This window comes from Taudactylus pleione, unplaced genomic scaffold (genome assembly GCF_031769625.1).
Source record: "Taudactylus pleione unplaced genomic scaffold, aTauple2 ptg000012l, whole genome shotgun sequence".
NCBI classification, from domain to species: Eukaryota; Metazoa; Chordata; class Amphibia; order Anura; family Myobatrachidae; genus Taudactylus; species Taudactylus pleione.
The window spans coordinates 5433360-5458352 of NW_028284415.1; the positions used below are offsets into that span (position 1 = coordinate 5433360).

At 46.9% G+C, this 24993-nt stretch overlaps 1 protein-coding gene across 1 annotated transcript in view; it reads left to right on the forward strand.

The window, feature by feature from the left end:
• Positions 1–6085: 6085 nt before the first annotated feature.
• ADAP2 (ArfGAP with dual PH domains 2) overlaps positions 6086–24993 on the forward strand; it is a 64213-nt gene continuing 45305 nt past the window's right edge. The window contains exon 1 of the mRNA XM_088468140.1: positions 6086–6264. Coding sequence (XP_088324266.1) covers positions 6183–6264 — 82 coding nt within the window. The 5' untranslated portion in view covers positions 6086–6182. The remainder of the gene's footprint in view (positions 6265–24993) is intronic.

A 24993-nucleotide genomic window follows, 5' to 3' on the forward strand; every position in this document is an offset into this window, starting at 1 on the left:
GAAGCAGGGCTATACAGAAAACATGCACACGCAGGTATGGCCAAAATAAAGAAACAGGGCTATACAGAAAACATGCACACGCAGGTATGGGCCAAATAAAGAAACAGGGCTATACAGAAAACATGCACACGCAGGTATGGCCAAAATAAAGAAACTGGGCTATACAGAAAACATGCACACGCAGGTATGGCCAAAATAAAGAAACTGGGCTATACAGAAAACATGCACACGCAGGTATGGCCAAAATAAAGAAACTGGGCTATTCGGAAAACATGCACACGCAGGTATGCTTACATTTAAAATGTAAAAAAAAAAAAACTTACTTTCAACAATTTGCTGCCGCAAATTGGCCAAAAGGCGTGGGGATCGGCGGCGTAGGTCCGACCATCGCCTTTCGAGCTGCCCGATATTGCGGCGGAAGCCCAAGGTACGCAGCCGGCGCCGCACCTCCGCATAGGCTTGCGGAGGTTAGTGATGGGGGCCGGATGTCCTGTAATTCTCCGGTCCATCACATCTGTGAGGACCAGGAGTTCTCGTCGACAAAATGCTGCGGCTCTCATGATGGCAATGATTTTTTTAACAAAAAACAGTTTTAATAAAGGGCCAAGAAAAAATTTGATTGGCTAATGTAGTTTGAAAATTAACAGAAAGCATTCTATTGATTATTGTGTGAGTCATGTGACCTACACCCTCACAAATATAATGTGAGTTATGATAGGCTTGATGCAGTGACATGCGTAAGCTAATTTAAATATTAATAAAGATGAATAATCTGCATATAAACAAACGCAAAACAATAGTAGCATTCAAACAAACTTTACAATATAAAAACCATCCCCTTGGTACAAACGTACGTATTCTGCGGAAGGAATGACACACACTAACAAAAATAAAGTTTATTGACATTGTAAAAAAAAACGGATTGAAAAGATGTGAATACCAATTAAGCTAATGAATATACTGATTGCTATTAATCGATTCAAGTATGCTTGCACAATGAAATAGCAGGCAAACGATAAATGACAGGCCCACTTCCGGTTTGGACTTGTGCGAGCGTTCCCTGCAACCAAAGAGGAGACGGACGGTCGCTATTTCGAACAGTCGCTAGCTAGAGGAGGGGTTGGGAGACTATGGGGCGGAAGGTTAGCTGCGAACGAAAATACGAGCGAGTGCTTTAATTTACATTTTCCCGCTCGTGCGCCGTACAAGCGAACGGCCACTTGCGTCCGGGTCTGAATCAGGGCCTCTGCCCATTTCCTAGTAAAATGCTGTGTACAGGGAATGCAATGACGCAATTCTTAGTGAATCGCGTCATAATGGGGATGGGGTTCATAGTATTCACGAGTGTAAGTCAGGGCCCTAACTAGGGTAGTGCGACCAGTGCCATGGCACAGGGCAGGGGACGCTGTTTTGGTCTGTCACTTTTCCTGTTTATTATCAGTCTCACTTGTAGCTTCCTCTTCTTTTATCACCAGCATTTTCTGGCCTCCCCTATCTCTTCCCTGGCCCTTCCCCATGAGGCCATGGCCCCTGTTCAGGTGCATCTTATGTCCCTATTTAAAAAATGGGGAAGGAGAGGGCATCAATGCTCTCTCTAGCACAGGGCACCAAAACGTCTACTTACGGCTCATAGGTGAAAGCAGGGCCGATGAGAGCCGCGCCAGGCCCAGGTGACAGTGGGCATTGCCTAATTGCAGGAGGCTGGGCCACGCCCCCTTAGAAAAAAAAAATGAAATAACTTTTTTTTGTTGGGGAGGGTGGCGCTGTGTGCCCCTCAGCCCGGCACACAGCCAATGGGGGGCGCGATCATCGTGATCGCTCTCCCCCATAGGCATAGGAGACTACTCTGGCTGCTGCTTTAGCAACCACGAACAGTCTCCCACTGCAGCCCAGCACACAGCAGTGTGTGCTGGGCTGCTGTGACTTAGGCGGCTCCGTCGTGCGCATGTGCGAGACCCGAATAACGACGGCCAAGCCGTCGTTAAGGGTCTCGCACCAAAGGGGGCGTGTTGTCGATGGTGATTGACAGCACGCCCCCTTTGGTGTGCGTTCCGGGGGCGTGGCTGCCCAGACGGAGGTGTTCCCATGGGAACGCCTACCGTCTGGGTCCGGCCCCACTGACATCACTAGTGATGTCAGTGGGAGTGCTTTTGGATCTGATAGAGCCAAGAGCACTCCTGGGCTTGCGGCAGCGAGACCCTACCGCAGGGTCTCGTTGCAAGCCCGATGGTTGCGATGGTCTGGACCATCGCGACCATCATTTTGGCCGCTCGCTATAGCTGTGGGTGGTCACCCACAGCTATGCGAGCGGCCAGGAGGCAGCTCCAAAATGGAGCAGGGACAGCCCTGATTCAGAGCGAGCGTTCTATCAGAGCGTCCGGCTCTGAATCAGGGCCAGTGTTTCTAGTCTAGTGGAAGTGGTGCAGGGATGGTGAGTTAGTGGCACCACATAATTAAAAAATAGAAACATTCCTGTTATTCTTTTTCTTAGATAATAATTTTATTTAGATAGCGTTCTTTCTCGAATAGGACTCAAGGTTCTTAACAGATAGTATGAACCTAATACAGTACAGAAACTGGACTGGAAAAAGAGGTTTAGCCTGCCTGAAATGCAGAGATCATGGCGGTAATACAAGGGGTGTGGCAGCCATATTGGGTTATCATTGCAAGGATTATTCATCCTTCCCACGAAGGATCCAGGTGAGGCAGCCATTTCAGGTACATTACATAGGATTACACTGGGCATAACAGGCAATGCTTGGAACTGATGACACATAATGAGAGAGATAGAAATACTAGGCAAGGTCCTTGCAAGGTCATCAGAACCATGCATTTTTCATTCTACACAGAGCAGCGGGTGAGGCAGCCATGTTGGACGCACTACAGTGGTTACATTGTAGAAATAAGACATACATGGATAAAATGAACGTTGAACAGGATACCCACCGCATAGATCAGTGGGATTGTTATCTATAATTACACAGTTCTTACAACAGAAACAGCAGAGTGATGTCAAATCACTATTCAATGACATCTTTACATGTCACTTTCATAATACTTACTCTTCTAATTGACCAGCTCTCTTAAGTAAGTAATGCTGTTTATTAGTTACTGAGAGTAAAGAAAACTATATTAATAGAACTGTTTTGTGTGGATTTTATTGTGGTACTGTAAACAGATAAAGTAACAAACACTTTACCGAATGCATTTTTGCTTAAAAGACTTTTTATGCACTTAATGGACTTTTGCAGAAGTGTGGCAAGACCCTGGAATATACAGTAAGCAACATTTAACTAATTAAAATATTAATTCAAGCTGTTCTAATAATCAGGGGAAAGTACCAGAATACACTTCATTCTCCTGTGCAACAAATTCTTAGGGGTATATTTACTAAAGTGAGAGTTTTTAAAAGTGGAGATGTTGCCCATAGCAACCAATCATATTCTACTTAACATTTAACTAGCACCTTCTAGAAGATAATGGTTAGAATCTGATTGGTTGCTATGGGCAACATCTCCACTTCTAAAAACTCTCACTTTAGTTAATTTACCCCTTAGACTTGATGCTATTTTAATCTGACTTGTATGCTGCCTCTGTGGGTGCCGTGCTCAACGTGCATCAAATATTCCTGCACCCAAGGGCAGCTCTTCTGTGTACTCTTAACCCAGCACTGCCCGAATCAGGGTTACAGAATAGACATTGTCCAATATCAAAGACATATATGACCGTGACATCCCAGCACTTGCTCCATAACCGCGATCTCCCCAGTGTGCTTCTACATAAACTATATATTATCGCTACAGTCAATAAAATTAAATACTATAATACCTTTCATTACAAAATAAATGCTCAGTTTCGTTACATAAAAACTCAGATGTTTACACAGCTTGAAGAGGACACGTATAACAAAACAATCATAATAAAAACGTTTTGCTTAAGAAATCCCTTTAACTTTCAATAAATGTTATTCTCGTTAGCAGTGAACAAATCTGTTAGGGGCCTATTTATCATAAAAATTTTGCTGCTTAACCGCAAATATAAAGCTATCACCCCCATGTTTGAAGTAGTGACCGAAGCAGATATCTCCTCTATTCCCGCAGGCAGCTGCATCCGATCCCCTATAGGTTTCTATGGGGGATGCGATGCTGTCAGATTTACCAACATCCTTGGCCAATGGGCTACACATCACAAAACATACTGGTAGAGGGTTCCATAATAACCCTCCCCTGGCAATGGCGGCCGTGCATGTGCAGTCAGCGTGACTGCGCATGTGCAGCAGCCCCGACAGCACACTGGGCACATCGCAGGGACAAGCTCCTTTCAGAGCCCCTGTACCTGCATGTGCCAGATGATGCAGTCCTGCGTTATGATCGCATCTTGCACTGTGATCATGGGCGGTAATACCATGCCAAGATCGGACAACAGTTGCGAAACCACTGTCAATTTTCTGAGTCTTTCAGATGCTTCCACAGTTACTGAGGATGGCGGCAGACTTCTGGACCAAGCTTCGAAAAGCTATGCTTTATGCAGCTTGGTACATAGGAGTCAGACTGCAGTCCCCTTGAGAATGATGGGAACAGCGGTCTGAAGAACTAATTAACCTTTTTGGCTATTGCTACATAACCCAGATACTGAAAGTTGGAATGGGTATGATATCGGGATACCGCTGATCACAATATCGACAGCGGCATCCCGACAGCCAGAATCCCGACACCATAGCAAGTGATGGTGATTATTTTCCCTACCCCTACCATAACCCCTACCTTAACCATCCATCCCCGGTGCCTAAACCTAACCCCCACTTCCTAGTGCCTAAACCTAACCTCCCCCTCTCCGCACCCTAAACCTAAGACCCCCCCTCTCCGGTGCCTAAACCTAACCTGGGCCCCTAGTGCATAAACCTAACATCCCCCTAATGCTTAAGCCTATCCTCGCTACCTAACTCTACCCTCCTCCTGTACCCCGATACTTACCCTTCGTGATGCCAACGGTCGGATTACTGGTGCCGGGATCCAGACCTGACAGGATTTCAGCGCCGGTATTTAGACCGTCGTCATCCCGGATGCCGACTACATCCCCTTAAATGCATGTGGTCACTAGAATTTCTGTACTATTTTAGTAAAAAAAAGGGTACATATGCCCCTGTACTGTATGTCTATGTTACAGAAAGAAGCAGTCAGTTTGCCAGTTCTGTCTATCAGCAAGGAGATATCTTATATTATTATTATCATTTATTTATATGGCGCCACAAGTGTTCCGCAGCGCCTTACAAAGTACATAGACAAATAGTACTCTTATACACATTAGAGATTAAAACAAATTGTAAAATCCTCACATTAATGATATTTGGCAGGTGAGTGTGTAATGCCCCCCATACATCATCAACAGATTGTCGCAATTCGCCAGGTGGCGAGTCGGGGCATCGGACCAAAATATGATCAGAATCGGGCAAATCGGTTATTTTTAACATGAATAATTTCCACGATTCCCTGAATGATCGTCGATCATCGATGCCAGCCAATCGGCAGATCTGGTCGGATGGTGGAATCGGGGAAATGGCCGTCTGATGTATGGAAACCTTAAGGCTTTTCAGTGATGGCAAGTTAGTGTAGCTGGTGAGTATGGCAGATGGCAGGTGTGTGATAGCTGGTTAGCAATGCCAGGTCTATGTGGGTGCTGGCAAGTGAAGCTGGAAGAGTGATAGCAGGTCAGGGTGAGTGGTGACACATGATAGCTGATGAATGAGGCAGCGGCTGGTGAGAGATGGCAAGTGATTGCTTGCAGGTGAGTGATAATAAACACATTTGGCTGATTTGGATCTGCCACCCTTGTCATTTCTTGATGCATCACAGGCTGAGGAGCAGGACAGCTGCACAGACAAGTCATCCATACTGAAAGAATGAGAAGTAGGACCTGGGCTGGTTGTGAAGTGGCTCCATCTCCCTGAGCTGGCTTGTCGGTAACCTAGAAAAAGAGAACTGCCCGTGTGTGTGTGTGTGGAGGTCAGGGGAGTGGTTTACCATACAGTGAGACACTTTAACTTCTGGTTTCCTGCTCACAGTGAGCACTATGTGTACAGTGACTTTAAATATCTGCAGATGAGCGGACTACTATCGTACATATAGCTGAGAGACATCTCTGATTCTCTCATACACAGACCTGCACTAACTGTTCTATGATTCATGATGACTTATCGCAATTACAACATTTTAGAGCTGCTGAAACTGCCAGAGAATTCACAATGTGCAGACTGCGGCAAGCCAGGTGAGGAAACCCTGCTATATCCAGTACTGTTCTGTAGTTTTCTGTGAGCTATTACTTACTGTCCCTCTGCCAGCACCACTGGGACACTTTTCCATGTATCAAGTACTACTTCATGAGTTTCTAACTTCTACATCCCCATATTTTCTGAAATGTTCCATTCTATGACTTAACTGAATTTCTTAACTTCCTTCGCTTGTTCCCTTCATCCCCTTTGATATTTCCTGGTCGGTACTGTTCTAGACTTCATGCATATTTCCTTGTTAGTTATTTTTTTAGACACACAGGAGAATTCAATTAACCGCTGGGTTTAACCCATTGGAACTGCTATTCAATGAAATAGCATTTCCCTGCATGGTAAACCATGGTTTTTCCCTGCGCGCTAACCCGCAGGTGCCTTTTAGTTTTATCACTGATTTTTTTTCCTTGCAGCTCCTGAAGCTAGGAGGAAAAGTCCACCTGTGTGGATTACCGCTTGGGAAAAACCCTGCTAATTAAGGGGTCTATTTACTAAGCAGTGTTAGGAGACAGAGTGAAAAGTGACAAGGTGCCAGCCAATCAGCTCCCAACTGTCATTTTTCAAACACATACTGTGAGATGGCAGTTAGCAGCTGATTGGCTGGCAACTTATCACTTTTCACTCTGTCTCCTAACACTGCTTAGTAAATAGACCCCTAAATCTCACGGTACCGGTAATTAGCCTCGGGGCTAATTGGATTCCCCCCATAGGGGTAAATTTACTAAAGGTTGGTTTGCCATTGGTTTCGAAACAGTCGGAAACCGCCAGCTAATGACGGAGTGTTGCTGTCTTGTTGCTGTAGTTCAAAACTGACTGCATATAGAAGTTAACACACAATGGCAAATCCGGCAAAAAAGAAGCACTGCACTGATCACTATGATCTGTGCAGGCTTCTTTACTATCCAAAGTAAAAAGAGGCTTAAAAATAACAAAGAGAAATGTCGTGGGGTCCCCCCTAAATCTCGGACATTAAATGCCCGCTGGCACCTGTTGGTCCAAAATATTAAAATAATGACAGGGCACATGCAGTAGATATTTCCCGGTCAGTACTGTTGTAGATTACATCCTGGTGTTGTCAGTTCTAAATTGGATAAATATTTCCTTGCAAATACTGTTCTAGACTACATATATATTTCCTTCCCAATACTGTTCTAGGCTACATATACATTTCCTGGTCAGTGCTGTTGTAGAGTAGATAAATATTTACTTGCCAATACTGTTCTAGACTACATAGATATTTCCTTGCCAATACTGTTCTAGGCTACATATACATTTCCTGGTCAGTGCTGTTGTAGAGTAGATAAATATTTCCTTGCCAATACTGTTCTAGACTACATAGATATTTCCTTGCCAATACTGGGCCTGATTCAGTAAGGAACGCTATTGTGTACGCAGTCGCAATTTCGTACGGAACGCTGCAGTGAAAATATGCTAATGCCTGCCAAAGCACAGCCAGCATAAGGACGCCCCCTGCTGCCTTTTCATATCTGTCCAACCTCGCTCTTCTGCGTAAACATCGGTACCATGGATGCACAGGTACGCAGCATATACACCAGGTCTGACCAGCCGCATATATTGCAAGTCTCATCACACGCAGAGAGCTCTCATGCTGCGTTTGCAACCGCAGTGGCTAATTTATGCATGCCCAAGCAACAGCATTCAAACGGACAGGCACGTCTGCATTTTTCTGACCACTCCTCCGTCACCACCCCAAACACTGACAGCCTGTCACTCAATCTGCGTCCATAATCGCAGTGCAATCGCAACGCACGCGCAGTGCAACTTTTGTGCAATGGCTAACAATCGTTTGATCTGCGTACGTAGTTGCATTTGCGATGGCTACTGAATCAGGCCCACTGTTCAGACTACATAGATATTTCCGTGCCAATACTGTTCTAGACTACATAGATATTTCTTGGTCAGTGCTGTTCTAGAGTATAAACATATTTCCTGGTTTAGTGCTGTTCTAAACTACATTATTTCCTGGTCAATATTGTTCTAGACTACATCCTGGTCAGTGCTGTTCTAAACTACATGAATATTTCCTGGTCAGTTCTAAATTAGATATACAGTATATTTTCTTGTCAATATTGTTCTAGACTACAAGGATATGTCCTAGACACTGCCAAAGTATCCTGTTGTAGCAATGAGGATATATCTGAATAAGGATTTCAATTATTTATCTGGCCTGTGCTCAGATTTATCCTATAATCTTTAAAATACATAAAAAATGCTCACTTTGCATTTTTGACAAATGCACCTGATTTTGTAGGTAATAACATGGGTTTTCGGGAAAGTACTGCGTCATCTCTGGGGGCACAAATCTGCAATGTTTCATGGAAGGAGTAGGGGAATCGGGCAGTTCCTTGAGAAGTATAGATTATGCAAATTAATATGGCAAAAATGAGCTTTAATTTTGAGGGAGTATGCACACACAGATGTCTTTTACCTGCAACAGGACCTCATGTATTGCATCACCTGTGGAATTTCTGAAAATGATCTCTATGAAAGCGCTCTCGATAGACACGTCTGCAACTGAGACGTAAGCTTAGGTCTCGAGGAACTGCACAAAACTAAGGTCACATCACATCAAAAGTGCGACCGCCGACCACTTTAGAACCAGCACCTTCGTTAAATAAATTTTTTATATCTCATTCACGTAATACAGGTTAGTCTCATTAATTGCTCATGAGAGTGAGGCTGGTTTTATTACTTGTGGCATTGGTGTGTGTTTGAAGATTTATTTATTTTCTTACATTGGGCAAAGAGAGCCCAGCAATACATTCCTGCAGCAAAAAGACAACCGTAAAGCAAAAATACATTTCCATTAAACATGTAGGGGCCGATTTATCAATGATCGCTTTTGCAATGCGATCAGGGCATGCCAGTAACGCCCCTGATTACATTGCAAAAAGCGATCCTATCGGCCGGATGTATCATCCGGGGACATGCAGGGACACGGACTCCAAAAGGAGCCTGTCCCTGCGATGTCTGCGGTGAGCTGCCGGTCAATGCAGGGGGTGGTGCGTATGCGCAGCAGACCGGAGGACTGCACATGCACATCCGCCATAGCCGTGGAGCATTCTGGCAGATCCTTCCGCCGGCTAATAGTGCGTGGTGTAGCCCATAGGCTACAGCGGCTAACGTCATCTTCAGGTAGCGTTAGCTGCAAGGGCCAATATTGGGAATGCATCGCATTCCGGATATTGGTAAATTTTACAGCATCGCAAAAAGGCGGCGGCCAACGGTAATGGAGGGATCACAGCAGGTATCGGAGATACCTGCTGCGGTCCCTCCTTCATACATACGGGGGATACTTAGTATTTGAGGTAAACCCCCGAAAGCGGGTGTTATAGGGTATTTTACCTCAAATACACTTTGATAAATGGGCCCCATAGAGGTTGATTCACTTACCAGTCATGCTCCGCTGTACATAAGCTGCGCACATTGTCGCCAATTGCATTATTATCAACATTGCTAATTTTTCTACATACGTCTATGGTGTACAAGGAAGTGGTAAAGACGTTGCTGACTTTGGTGTGCTATTCCAGAACCGCACAGTGAAGTCGCTAATTGAATTGCCTCATAGGGTGAGACCCAATCTCGGCCAGATTAGAACAGGTGTGAAAAACAAATCTTTTTGCATAGTGTAAATGGCTTTGCATAATGACATCCTGTTTTTACACTGCGCCGCAAAACTTGAGCGCATACGCTTACTACAATTTTGCAAGGAACACCCTCAACTTTTCCCATCAACTAGTACAAACTTCTGCTCCTCCGCAATTGCCGGCAACTTGCTCCATAAACCCATACACTTTAGCAGTAATCTAGGAGGACCTGCACAACTTTGAGGATTGTATATACTGCATATGAGGTAGTGTGTGTAGCAGAACCGATGGGATGGTTAACTAACATAGGGCCTGATTCAGCAGGGACGAAATTGCAAAACCGCATACAAGCAGCTTTGCAACTACATCCTTGCTAAAATGCAAATGCAGCAGGAGGTGTCTGACACCTCCTGGTGCATCTGCAATCCCAGCGCTGCAACTGAGGTCACCACCGGTCTCGATGTTGGGCAGCACCGGCCAGCTGAGTAAGCCTCAGCTTACGCAGGCTGACCAGCATGTGAGGCCAGGAATTGGAGTCCATGGCCTTGCGACTCCCGGAAAATGGGGGTGTAACATTTCCAAGAAAGCAGGACGCCCCCCACACCACCCCATAAATGCCTCTGCCTGTCACGCAGGCAGAGGCATACAGGGGTCTGCGTGCGATCATGCAGGACCCCTTCTGCACATGTGCAGAATGGGTCCTGCGCACGCGCGGATTGCCAATAATCTTGAATCAGCGTTCAGCGCTGAATTAGGCCCATAGATACAAATGTGCGTGACTTACTCATAGCCACAAGATTTATTTTCCATTAGTTACCCCACATTGGGCTGGATAAGGCTAGTTGCTGAGTAGTGGCAGCACGAGACCTATTTTATCACCCCAGTATTATTATTCTGATCTTTTATTTATAAAGCGCTGACATACTACACAATACAGTGCATTCATGACATAAGCATGGGAACCTGCCTTATTGTACCCCTACAATGAACACACAGCTATTACGCAGGGTTGTAGGTTTCTGTGGGATGGTTCATGTAATATATTTAGCTCTTGCTGAGTTTTCATAGCATCACTGACTGTATTTCCCTTTTCTTAGAATCCTTGCACATTACAAAGTTAGGGGAAATGAATTACGGTTAAGGTTATAATAACATGTTAATTTCCTAGAGATGTACTCATAGATCCTACACTCTGGCCCTGGAATGTAACTTTTTCAGCTTTGCGTTTACATAGAAAATGGTTCAGACATTGCACACTGGATGCCAGTATGTTCCTGTGAATGCCCAGTCTACAGCTCAGGTCACTCATATGGGTGAATGTGCTATCTTCATCATTGTTCATTTACAAAGTAACACAAAACAATTAAATCAGTGCACCAGTATATCATACATAGAAACAGAACAACGATATATGAGGTTGACAGAGAAAGTGCCAACATAAGATACAGGGCAGCGAATCCTGCTTGTGAGACAGAGGGAGATACATAAACAAAGCCTTAAGCTGGCTAATGGAATCTTTGCATGTGGCAGCTTGCCACTTGACTAACTTATATCTAGTGCCACGGTGTCACCTCCTTCAGTAAATAATACATAATGAGTCGGTCATGTTATTTCTTAAAGCATGAAATAAAACTTATATACAGCCGTAGCGTCTAATATCACAAAAAATATACATTAATCTAAATCTACAGGGACCAATTGCTCCCACTGCACCTTGGCAAAACTTATGGGGCACATCCACTAGACGATCTACTCCCTGTCCAACCTCTTAACGATTTTCCCTTGAAGTCTCCCTTGAAATTTGATCTTTCACTCTGAACTATTTGCAAAAGATTTGCAAACGATTTGCAAAAGATCTAACGATAAACTATGTTGTTTCAATCTGTGATTGAGAGCTTTCAGCTATAGTGGGCAGATAGTGGTTTATCGATTGATCGTTCAGTGTGAACGATGTGTAAACGATGTGTAAACGATTTGTAAGCAATCAAGTGAAATTGACCTGCATGTTCAGTCGATGGAGGAGACGATCAAACGACCAGCGGGAGTGCGCATCGTACATCGTTAGAAACAATTACTGCACGATTTGCAAACGATTTTTGAACGATTTTTAAACGATTGAACGATAACGATATTGTTATCGTTCAATCGCCTGCTAAAATCGTCTAGTGGATGCCCCCCATAAGATCCATAAATCTGAAATCTACAATGTGCCTCAAATGTACCGAATCAAGATGCTCAATAAGTCTGGTATTGCTATCATTAGGTTTTTTTTTTTTATCCTTGATATATTCCCCCATCTTCACTTTCATAGTCTTACCCAAATAAAACAGAGTGGCATGGATTACATAGACCAAAAGTCGAATCTCAAAGTTTATTAATTAATCTTTATATATAAAATTCATTGGTCTGTTTGTTTGCAATCGGCCACCCCTGCACCGATTGGGATAAAACCAACACAAGGTGGTCCAGTTGGATCCTGGCCAGGTTTTAGGGGGGTTAGGGTCCCGGTCAGATCTTCCGTTGGTGTACGCTGTGAAGAACTTTGACCCAGGGAGTCTGTTCTGAGCCTTCCACTGTATGGATTTGGACAAAAACTTCACATACTAGGGGGTTAAGGTGCTGGTCGGACCTCCCGTTGGTGTATGCTGGGCAGAACTTTGACCCGAGGAGCCTGTTCTGGGCCTTCATCTGGATGGAGTTGGATAAAAACTTCACAGAGGGGTGGCAATTGGTCTGGGATGCTTAATGGAGTGGTTGGGGTATTAATCGGACCTCGCAGCAGAGTGTGCCGGGCATAACTTTTACCCAGGGAGCCAGTTCTGTGCCTTCCACTCAATGGATTTGGACAACATCACATAATAAAACTAAATAACTTGAAGATATAAACCCGGGCAACGTTGGGTACTTCAGCTAGTTTACATGATAAAAGTGAACACGACGTCCAACAAAGATTTAGATACGCAACTAACGGCACGTAGCACGTTTTTATTACCCCTCCATGGTTTGTGAAGCTAGATTTTTCTTTTTTTCTTTTTTAAGGGTAATAATCTCTCTACATACCAGCTTGTTACTAAGTGTTCATTATCTTTTAAAATCAGAACGTCCTATAATTCTTGTTTGGTATTATTTATCTAAAGTCCACAAGGACTGAGTGGATGCTCTCAGATATTATGCCATTGTGTCCTTTACTGAACCCTAATGGGCTTCTGGATTAGAAATGAGGCTCCCTGATTGGATGTCCTTTCCTTTTAAAATGGATACAAATTATGTTTTAAAGCTTTTTCGTCATTTTTTTATGCCAGGACTTAATTTCTGTGGCATTAATAGGTGTGGTTTTCTTATATAGTGACATTGGCCATGATAGTTTGAAGGCTGTTGAACATATCTTATGCGGGAATCGGTATGTGATGCCGGCTGTCAGAATCCCGACACCGGCATCCTGACAGGGCTAGCATACGACACTTGTTGTTTGGTATGTTAACTCTCCCCTTCTCCCTACCCTAACCGTCCTTCTTTGGTGCCTAACCCTATCCTCGCCCCCCCCAGTGCCTGAACCTAACCTCCCCCTTTCCGCACTCTAAACCTAACCCTCCTTCCTTAGTGCCTACCCCTAACCCCCCCGTGCCTGAACCAAACCTCCCCCTTCCCACACTCTAAACCTAACCCTCCTTCTTTAGTGCCTACCCCTAACCCTCCCCCCCAGTGCCTGAACCAAACCTCCCCCTTCCCACACTGTAAACCTAACCCTCCTTCCTTGGTGCCTAACCCTCCCCCCCCAATGCCTGAACCTAACCTCCCCCTTCCCGCACTCTAAACCTAACCCTCCTTCCTTAGTGCATAACCCTAACCCTCACCACAAGTGCCTGAACCTAACCTCCCCCTTCCCACACTCTAAACCTAACCCTCCTTCCTTAGTAGCTAACCCTAACCAACCCCCCCCAGTGCCTGAACCTAACCTCCCCCTTTCTGCACTCTAAACATAACCCTCCTCCTTAGTGCCTAACCCTCACCCCCAGTGCCTGAACCTAACCTCCCCCTTACCGCACTCTAAACATAACCCTCCTTCCTTAGTGCCTAACCCTAACCTCCCCCCCAGTACCCAAACTTTCCCCTTCCCGCACTCGAAACCTAACCCTCCTTCCTTAGTGCCTAACTCTAACCCTCCTCCCCAGTGCCTGAACCTAACCTCCCCCTTTCCACACTCTAAACCTAACCCTCCTTCCTTAGTGCCTAACCCTAACCTCCCCCAGTGCCCAAACTTCCCCCTTCCAGCACTCTAAACCTAACCCTCCTTCCTTAGTGCCTAACTCTAGCCATCCCCCCCAGTGCCTGAACCTAACCTCCCCCTTCCCGCACTCTAAACCTAACCCTCCTTCCTTAGTACCTAACCCTCCCCCCAGTCCCTGACCTAACCTCCCCCTTCCCGCACTCTAAACCTAACCCTCCTTCCTTAGTGCCTAAAGGTGCATACACACTAGACGATATGCTCCATGAGCGATATCGTCCAGTGTGTCCCGGCAGGGTGTGCTCAATGTCGTCCATGACATTGAGCACACCCGCTGAGTGATATCATTAACGATAACGTTCAGCGACGGGCTCTCTCCCCAATTCCCCAACATGCCGCAACCTGACGATATTGTCAGATGAACGATAAAGACAAATGACCTGCGGGAACGCGTATCGTCGTTATCGTTCATCGTTTTGGTGTAAAAAATGGACGATATAGTGAACGACTGAACGATGATATCGCTATCGTTGAGTCGTCCATTTTATCGCCCAGCGTGTATGCACCTTAACCCTAACCTCCCCCCCAGTGCCTGAACCTAACCTCCCCCTTCCCGCACTCTAAACCTAACCCTCCTTCCTTAGTGCCTAACCCTCCCCCCCCAGTTCCTGAACCTAACCTCCCCCTTCCCGCACTCTAAACCTAACCCTCCTTCCTTAGTGCCTAACCCTAATACTCCCCCCCAGTGCCTGAACCAAACCTCCCCCTTCCCGCACGGTAAACCTAACCCTCCTTCCTTAGTGACTAACCCTAACCTCCCCCCCAGTGTCTGAACCTAACCTACCATTCCCCGCACTCTAAACCTAACCCTCCCCCTTAGTGCCTAACCCTAACCCTCCCCCTAGTAACTAACCCGCACCCTAACCCTCCCCCCTACCCCCGCTACTTACCTTCGGTATACCGGTGGTTGGGATGTCGGCGTCGGGATTGTGATAGGCGTTCAATTTGGGGGTCTTCATTTAAAATTTCTTGCCCTGCAATAAATGTCTCAGTTGTCAGTAGGACCGCCGGGATGCCGAACGCATACCAATAGTAGTATACCTTATGAAGAACTTGTATGTCCATGTCGTAATAGCGTTATTGTGAAAGTCACGTGAACATGGCGAAATGCGTTAAGAGCTACACCACCTGATTACTACACATACTGGAGGACGGAACTATCCTTTCATCTCTTGCCCAATCCCGCTAACTGCACTACAGCCGCCGGTGGAGGTATTGCCCAGCAATACTTCAAACTTTTATACTTCAGTCCAGATACATTGGAATATATTTATATCAATGCCACAGATGGGGCCATGACACCCTGCTAATTTTTTGACTCATGAGCACTTGAACCTTTTTTTTTATTATTTCTTTATTTATTTTTCAGGATATCCCTGGTTTAGCAGACTGCTGGTATTTTTTACTTTTTTTTTTATTTTTATTTTTTTATACTTTCTTGAAATGTCTATAAAACTTTATTTTAGATTGTATGTTATTTATTTGATAACTTTTCTTTTTTCTGTTTATTAAATTAATATATTTATGAGACACTTCTGTTTATGTGAATTTCGTATGCGCAGGTCTTATATTTTCTTCTGTTGTCTTCAATTGTCTTAGAACCCTCACAGCTGGTTCTTTTGGACCTGCAGCGAATGGGAATTCTCTTTATTATATTTATTTCTACATATTGGTACCTCCTATAGTAATTTGCAAGCGCCCTGTTAATTATTTGCGTTATTATGAAGAAACTGACAAAAGGTGCAATTAGAAGAGATCATTCTATGGCAACATTGGATTATGCATGTGATGGGGTTATACAAGAGGATAGACTTTCACTTACTAGAGTCCCATGTCATAAGTGTAAAAGGGACAAGGTATTAATATAGGTCTGAGGATAAAATTACCACATTAACCCCTGCACTTCTATGTCCTTTAGAAATCATTTAAAGTCCTTTACATTTGACAGCCATCTTTTTTCATTCTGAACAAGTATCCTTCTCCTGTTACACAATGAAATACAACTAGCCTCTTTTTCATCTGCTGCTGGAAACATTCAATATCTCTGGCTGACCTGAGGTTTGTGTGCAAAGCTGTTTTTTGCTGCAATAATCCATAACTCGGTATCAGACATCTTTCTCCCGAAGCAATGGTCAATGTATATAAGTTACACTACTGTGGTCACCCGCTCAGCTTCCTGTTCTGTACTGAAATAGGCTCCTGCCAGTTGTGCAAATGTGATGCGTATAGAAGGGATGAACAGGATGAAACTGCTGATTATGGACAAAATGGAGAACACTCTGCTATTGCATAATTACAAAAATCCCATCTAGACATTGTAATGGGGTAATGACACACTTCTCACATGCATGATTTTTCCACCGAATTGTAGCTTCAAAACAGTAGTTCCTGGTCCTGTGATTTGCGGGATGGCGTAAACAGTCTTTGCTGGTCACAGATAATGGTTTCATTTTAATTGTCAATAATCTTTATTCGCTCCCCTTATTATTTTTGTACTGGTGTTCATCTAAACTCCTCTCCGGCTTGCTGAAGTGTCCCTTATCTATAAAGCAGCTTGAACGGAGTATTGTGGCGATATAAGTACCATGCAGGAGTGTTGAAGTGAACCAGAGATGATTGTTAAAGAAATTCCTGTTTTGGGGACAAAAGGTGTCAGCACTTGATATCGTTGATTTACCATTCGAAAAAAAAGCGGTGCTTGCACTTACTGCATGTTTCTATATATTAGGAATTATTTCACAGGAGAGCAGCGTTCTGATCATCTCTTCTCCACAGAAAAACGATATCATTTTCCTAATCCATTATGGAAGTTGATATAGTTTACACAGTTTCATCAGAGTGAGCGTTCAAAGTATTTTTCTACTTCAGGGTCCATAGGGTATCCACAGGATACCTTGGGGGTATAGGTGTGACGTCAGTCATCGGGCACCATAGAGTTAAGCTTTCAGCCTCCCAGGATGCACTAGGGTCCCCCTCCTATACCCCGCCCCCGCGCCAAGGCACCCCAGTTTAGTTTGGTGCCCGGCCGGAGTCGGGTGCACCTGTTGGAGTGGGGCTAAGAAGAGCCCTTGAAGCTTTTCTGCATGCAGCTGTGGCTGCACATCTGGTTGTACAGCATGGACAGTCAGTCCTGACGTCCATGCTGTCTTTCCTACACCCCCACCGGTACCAGAACGCCGGTACCGATCCGGGGATGCTGGTGAGCATCTGGGGTCACAGCTAGCGGTGACCCCAGATGTTCCGGAGCATGGCCGGATTCAAGGGGGACAGCAAGGTAAGCAGCGTGATCCTGCGGTGGGTCCCCGCTGTTACATGGTCCAGAGTCCCCAGGCAGGGGGCTCCCTGGGGACTGGCTGCAGCGTGGAGCCAGGTAAGAACCTGCGCTTCCACTACCCCCCTGGGACAGCGGACCGCAGCAGAGCAGTAGCGCTGCGGCGTCCCAGGGGTTAAATGCATGCCAGGGGAGCGCGCCTTCCCTGTCTCACAGCCGGCGCCTCCCCCGCTGCACACAGCCCTCTCTGCACTCTGCCGACTGGCCCTGTGGCAGCGCTCCTCCCCCAGGCCAGCCTCCTCTCTGCTCCTCGGCGGCCATTTTCCTGAACGCATGGTGAACGCTGCTGGATGCCTGGAAGGAAGCCTCTTGGTCTGGGTCCCCCCGCATACCTCTCCTCCGCTTGTGGTCAGGTCTGTGTATGCAGCGCTGTGTCCTACCAGACCCTGTGTCTGCGTAGTTGTGTGATCAGCGCTGGTTAGTGCAGGAATTGATTTTCTTTGCATTGTATGTGACTGTGCTAGCGCTGCTGCCTGTATCTTCTATTCTGACTGTCAGCTTTACTACTGTCCCTGTTCTTTCTGCTAAGCCCTTGCGGTGTGGTGCTGCAGGGTGGTCTCTCACCTCTTTAAAATACAATTGGTGAGAGGGGTCACATACTTAGTACCATCATGTCTGAAAGTGATTTTCCTCTCCGGCTACAGTGTGCTACATGTAAAGTACCTTTAGCGGAGGGGGAGGGTATCGCGGAGGGCCTCTGCCGGCAGTGTTTGTCGATGGCGCGGCCTATTACGGTTACAGCACCGGTACAGGAGCTGCCCTGGGCTTGTTTCGCTCAGGCGCTTACAATCTTAGTGGGCCAGTTAGCTCCGCAGCCCACGTTTACACAGATGGGTTTGTCCCAGCAGTCAGTGGTGTCGTCACCCATGCAGGGTTTCCCAAGACAATTGGTGGTACCCCGCAGTCTCCCTATTTCCCCTCTCCCGGTTTCTCAGGAGCCGGCGTGGGTTAACTCCCTGACGAGTTCGGTACAGCACTTGTCGGATGTGTTGCAGGGGGAGACTGTGATGCGGCCACATAAACAGCCGGTGGCGTCTCTGTCGGCTCCTTATGAGGATGACGAAGGGACGTCTGATGATGGGGAGATTCTGGATCCTTACGATCAGGAACCTCTCCATACTAAGGACGCTGATGCTAGGTCCAAGGTATATATTCCAGGACTTATTCGAACAGTCCGCACAGCCTTGGTGATTGAGGACGAAGTTCCCCCAGCTGCTAAATCCAAGTATGCCTTTTTTAAGGATGTGAAGGGTGACGCCACAGTCTTTCCTCTTTCGGGCCAGTAAATGGACCATTTAGAGGAGGCGTGGAAACAGCCTGGCAAGCGATACCAGCCGCAGAGGCGCCTCGCAGTGGCTTATCCGTTCGCGGATAATTATTTTGCTAAGAGGGAATCCCCTCAACAGGTGGATTCTCATGTGACACGTCTTGTCCGTAGTGCCACATTGCCGATGCCATCCATGTCCTCCCTTAAGGATGCTACGGACCGCAAGGTGGAGATCTGCCTGAAGTCCGCTTATTCCCTTGCGGGGGGGTCAGCGCGGCCGGCTATGGCCATTTGCTGGGTTGCCAGAGTGATGGAGCGCTGGGCGGATTCATTGGAGGCGTCCTTTGATTCCGACTGTCCAGCCGAACAAACGGAGTTGATTGGTAATCTCCGTGATTCGGCCACTTATATCAATGAGGCGGCCTTAGACATTAGTACTCTGGTGTGTCTCGAATTTCTTTGGCAGCAGTGGCTGCTTGTCGCACCTTGTGGTTGCGATCCTGGAAGGCGGACGCTGACTCCAAAAAGGGTTTGGAGGCGTTGCCCTTTAACGGAGAAGTTCTCTTTGGTCCAGATCTGGACAAGATTGTGGCCAAGCTGACGGCAGCCAAATTGGCATGTCTCCCGTCGGCCGCGGCTCCTTCTGGTTCAGGACCATCGTCCTTTCGGTCTTATAGGGCCCAGGGCAGGCCCAAACCACAGTCTTTTCCCCGACAGGCTGGTCCCAAAAAATCGTCCAAGCCCCAGAAGCAGGCATGGAGTACCAGACGTCCGGCCCCTAAGCCTGATGACATGCCTGCGGCCTGACGGTCCGGGCCTCCCGTTGGGGGATCCCAAAGTGGGAGGCCGCCTGCTGCAGTTTGCCCGGTGTTGGTCGGTCACCACGACAGACACTTGGGTTCTCGAGGTGGTCTCCCACGGGTACGCCCTCTCGTTCCGGCACAGACCCCCGGCTCGATTCTTCACCATGGGTCTACCATCAGACCGGAACAAGGCCACGGAGCTGCGGAAGGTCTTGCACACTATGCTCCAGGCTGGAGTTATAGTGCCTGTTCCATTCTCCCAGAGGGGCCAGTGTTTCTATTCAAATCTTTTTTTGGTGCAGAAACCCAATGGGTCGTATCGTCCGATTCTCAACCTCAAAGCTCTCAACAAGTCTTTGCGGGTGCCGAAGTTTCGGATGGAGACCCTACGGTCCATCATTCTGGCGCTGGAACCTGGGGACTATATGGTGTCATTGGACATACAGGACGCTTACCTGCATGTCCCTATTCTTTTGCGCCATCAACAGTTCCTCAGGTTTGCAATCCGCAGCGACCATTTTCAGTTTCGGGCATTACCTTTTGGCCTGGCGACAGCACCGCGTGTGTTCACCAAGGTGATGGCGGTCATGGCGGCTTCTCTGTGGCTGCAGGGAGTCCGCATGTTGCCGTACTTGGACAACCTGTTATTAGTGGCAGGATCTCCAGAGCTCCTTCTACGCCACTTGGACCTGACCATTGCGCTGCTGCAACGGCACGGCTGGTTAATCAACTGGCAGAAGTCCACTCTAATCCCGTCTCGGCGGATTCTGCACTTCGGAGCCTTATTGGACTCCGGACAGCAAAGGATCTTTGTGACGGAGGAAAAGATCTCTGCTTTACAGTCGAGGGTGCGCAGTTGTCTGCACAGCCGCCGGGTGTCTCTACACTCGGCGATGAGGTTACTGGGCTCCATGGTGTCGGTGTTCAACATGGTGGAATATGCCCAGTTTCACTCCAGACCTCTGCAGCACCTGATCCTGTCCAAGTGGAATGGGCTGCCTCAATCTCTAAAGTCCCAGACGATAGTGCTCACCCCGGAGGTTCGCCTATACCTTGCCTGGTGGTTGCAGACGACCCATCTCAGCAAGGGACGTCCGTTCTGGGTACCAAATTGGGTCCTGTTGACAACGGACGCCAGTCTTCGGGGCTGCGGAGCAGTTTCGGGTCCACACTTGTTCCAGGGCAGGTGGACACCGGCAGAAGCGGAACTTCCAATAAATATCTTGGAACTCCGTGCGGTCTTCAATGCTCTCCAGCAGGCACATCGGGTTCTCCAGGGTCGTCCGGTGCAGGTCCAGTCGGACAACGCTACCACCGTGGCCTACATAAACAGGCAAGGAGGAACCCGAAGTCGGGCGGCTCTCGTAGAGGTGTCTCGGATCCTGGTATGGGCGGAGAGCAATCTTCCGGCCATATCAGCGGTCTTCATCCCGGGAGTGCTAAATTGGGAGGCGGACTTTCTAAGGCCCCAGGACGTTCATCCGGGGGAATGGTCCCTGCACCCGGACGTTTTTCAACTGCTTTTGGACAGGTGGGGTCTTCCAGAGATCGACCTCATGGCGTCCCGGCACAACAACAAGTTGCCGGTGTACGGGTCTCGCACAAGAGATGAAGAGGCATCTCTGGTGGATGCTCTGTCCGTCCGGTGGACGTTCTGGTTCGCAAACCTGTTTCCTCCGGTTTCCCTTCTTCCACGGGTAATCCGGAAATTCAAACAGGAAGGAGGGATGCTCCTGTTGATAGCTTCCGCGTGGCCCAGACGGCACTGATTCTCAGACCTTCAGGGTCTGTCCGCGGACAGTCCTCTGCGGTTGCCGCTATGACCGGACCTTCTGTCGCAGGGTCCTTGTCTTCACCCGGACCTGGCTCGGCTGTCTTTGACGGCGTGGCTGTTGAGACAGCCATGTTGAGGTCCAGGGGTTTTTCCAGCTCTGTGGTGAGTACCATGTTGCGAGCTCGGAAACCGTCGTCCGCGAGGATATACCATCGCGTGTGGCATACGTTCTTCCAATGGTGTCGACCGAGAGGTTATGCACCGCGGGAGTTTCGTCTGTCTAGGATACTTGCCTTCCTACAAGCGGGACTAGATCATGGGCTTCGCCTTGCCTCTTTGAAGGTACAGGTTTCGGCCCTGTCTGTTTGGTTTCACCGTAGGATTGCTACAATCCCGGATGTGCGCACCTTTATGCAAGGTGTTCTCCGCATTCAGCAGCCCTTTGTTCCACCTGTGGCGCCTTGGGATTTGGCTGTGGACGTTCTGGTTCGCATACCTGTTTCCATACCTGTTTCCTGAGGGCTCTCCAGGGACCACCGTTTGAACCACTGGGCTCAGTGGATCTTAAATGGCTATCAGCTAAGACTGTTTTCCTTCTGGCCATAGCTTCAGCCAGACGTGTTTCTAATTTAGGGGCTCTCTCTTGTAGACCCCCTTTCTTGATTTTTCATGGGAACAGGGCAGTGCTCCGCACTCGGCCTGAATTTCTTCCCAAAGTTGTTTCCCAGTTTCATGTTAACGAGGAAATAGTTGTTCCGGCCTTTAACTCACCTGGTCTTTCAGTGGGTGAGGCCACTTTGGATGTTGTGCGGGCCTTAAGGACTTATGTTGACCGCACTTCTTTGTTTAGGAAGTCGGACGCCTTGTTTGTCCTCTATGGCTTCCGTAAAAAGGGTTGGCCTGCTTCAAAGCAAACTTTGGCAGCCTGGATCCGTATGGCTATTTCTGAAGCTTATCTTCATGAAGGTCTGCCGGTTCCTCCTTCTTTGAAGGCTCATTCCACTAGGTCTGTGGGTCCTTCGTGGGCAGCTCGACGTGGTGTCTCTGCAGTCCAGATCTGCAAGGCTGCTACGTGGTCCTCTGTCCATACCTTCGTGAGGTATTACAGGTTTGACACCTTCGCCTCTCAGGATGCTTCCTTTGGGCGGCGGATTCTCCTTTCAGCACAGGAGCGTCCCCACCCTTAAAGGATACTGCTTTGGGACATCCCCAAGGTATCCTGTGGATACCCTATGGACCCTGAAGTAGAAAATATGAGATATGGTAAGAACTTACCTTTGTTATCTCTATTTCTACAAAGTCCATAGGGTTCCACAGGACTCCCGCCCTGTCGCACCTGTGCTGCAGATGGGCTTTGGTCTGGTCACCGGTTTTCCCATCTCCCTCTGGTGAGAGTGTGATTCTTGTGTGTATCCAGATCTTCTTTCTCTCTCTTCCTTCTCCTCCTCCGGCCTATGGCTTGGTAACTAACTGAGGTGCCTTGGCTCAGGGGCGGGGTATAGGAGGGGGACCCTAGTGCATCCTGGGAGGCTGAAAGCTTAACTCTATGGTGCCCGATGACTGACGTCACACCTATACCCCCAAGGTATCCTGTGGAACCCTATGGACTTCGTAGAAATAGAGATAACAAAGGTAAGTTCTTACCATATCTCATATTTTTTAAAATATTTTTTAACATTCTGTTTTGTCACTTATTACCTATTGTGAAATACTTTTTCGAAGGATTAGCAATCATTTACATTAATTTTCCTTTAGTAGAAACGTCTCAGAGCAAAATACTGAAAACTAAACTCTCAGGAGATGGGGTTTCTATCAGTGCAGTCACCATAACCCTTTATACCTGATGTTAATGCCAGTACTTGTACTAGCCGCTCAGAAGTTTTGTTGAACCAAATGAACATGTTGGGTCTCACTTAGAGATGGGCACATTTACACCCCATATATACATAGCAAAAGGGGCCTGTAAGAAATAGTGCATATGTTCAGTTTGATACCAACAGTAATATCTGCATCAGACATATGTCACACATACAAGTGTGAGTATTTGTGCCCAGCGAGCATGTCGAGATGGGATGTAGTCAGGAAGCCGACGATCTAAATGCCGACCGCCGTCTTCCCGACTGTCTAATCCCGACAGGGGTCAAATGACAGGTGTCGAAATCTCGACGCCTATCATTAGCCCTACGCCGGGAGCCTGATGCCCAGCATACTGAATGAAGGTAAGCCGGGCGGCTGGCATGGACAGCCGCGGGGGCTGGGGGGGGGATGGGTGATCTAGGTTAGGGTCTCCTGGGGGGGACTTAGGGTTAGGCACCCCCCTGGGAGGGTTACAGTTAGGCTAGGGGAAGGGGGGGTTAGGGTTAGGCACCACCGGGAGGTTAGGGTTAGGCACCCCCCCGGGGGACTTAGGTTTAGGCTGCAGGAATGGGGGGTTAGATTTAGGCACTAGGGGGGAGGTTAGGGTTAGGCACCCCTAAGGGAGGGTTAGGGGGGGATAGGGTTAGTTTTACTTACCTAAATCCCCTGTTGGGATCCTCTCTGCTGCCGGTCTTCCGGACGGCGGTCATACATACTGATTCCCATGTGTCTTGGCATTATTAGTAGGGAATGCTAATGCTGCATTCTCTAGTTGTACACAATATAATAGAATAAAGTGTCATATCCATAAGAGAATACTGTCTTGATACTTATTAATAAATATGAAAAGTACCATTTTTCATATAAACTGTAAATGAATACAAAGTAAAATAAATGAAATACAAATATGTGTTATTTTCCTCTTTTAACAATGAAATTACAATATTCTTTCCTGCAGTAGCCCAAATGAAAATATCAGTTGACAGCCATGACACTAAAGGCCCCCATACATCAGAAATTGATTGCAGCAATCGTGCAATTTGCAATCGATTGTGTATAAAAATCTTTCCCTTTTTCAGTAATTTGCAGCATTGCCACAATCGATTGAAAAAGGGAAAGATTTTTATACACACTCGATTGCAAATTGCACGATTGCTGCAATCAATTGCTGATGTATGGGGGCCTTTAGCTTATGGGTCAATTAGCAATCCGCCTCAAAAGTGGCTATACAGTGCTGCTGATAGTGATCATCAGTTCATCTACCCTTCAGCACCCATAACATATAAGCTGCCTAAAAGGCATATCTGTGGATGGGTCCACATCTTGTATCAGTTACGTGCAAATACTCATATTAGACTTGGCCCATGCTTACCAGTCCCTGTTCCACCTCCCCATGTATAGGGAAAAGTCAAAGATAAGCAAAAATATATAGGTACTGTCGAAGTCAAATAATTGGTAATGATCGATGTACAATTATTATCTGACGATCTGGTCGTCTATGGTCTGATAAAGAGTAAATCGGATGCCACTCTGCGTCGGCGCAATCCGATGCGCACAAATGCATATATATATATTTACAGTCAGGTGCATAAATATTGGGACATTGACAGAATTTTCATATTTTGGCCTCTATTCACCACCACAATGGCTTTGAAATTAAACAAACAAGATGTGCTTTAACTGCAGACTTTCAGATTTAATTTAAGGGTAATTACATCCAAATCTGGTGAATGGGGTAGGAATTACAACGGTTTCTATATGTGCCTCCCACTTTTTAAGGGGCCAAAA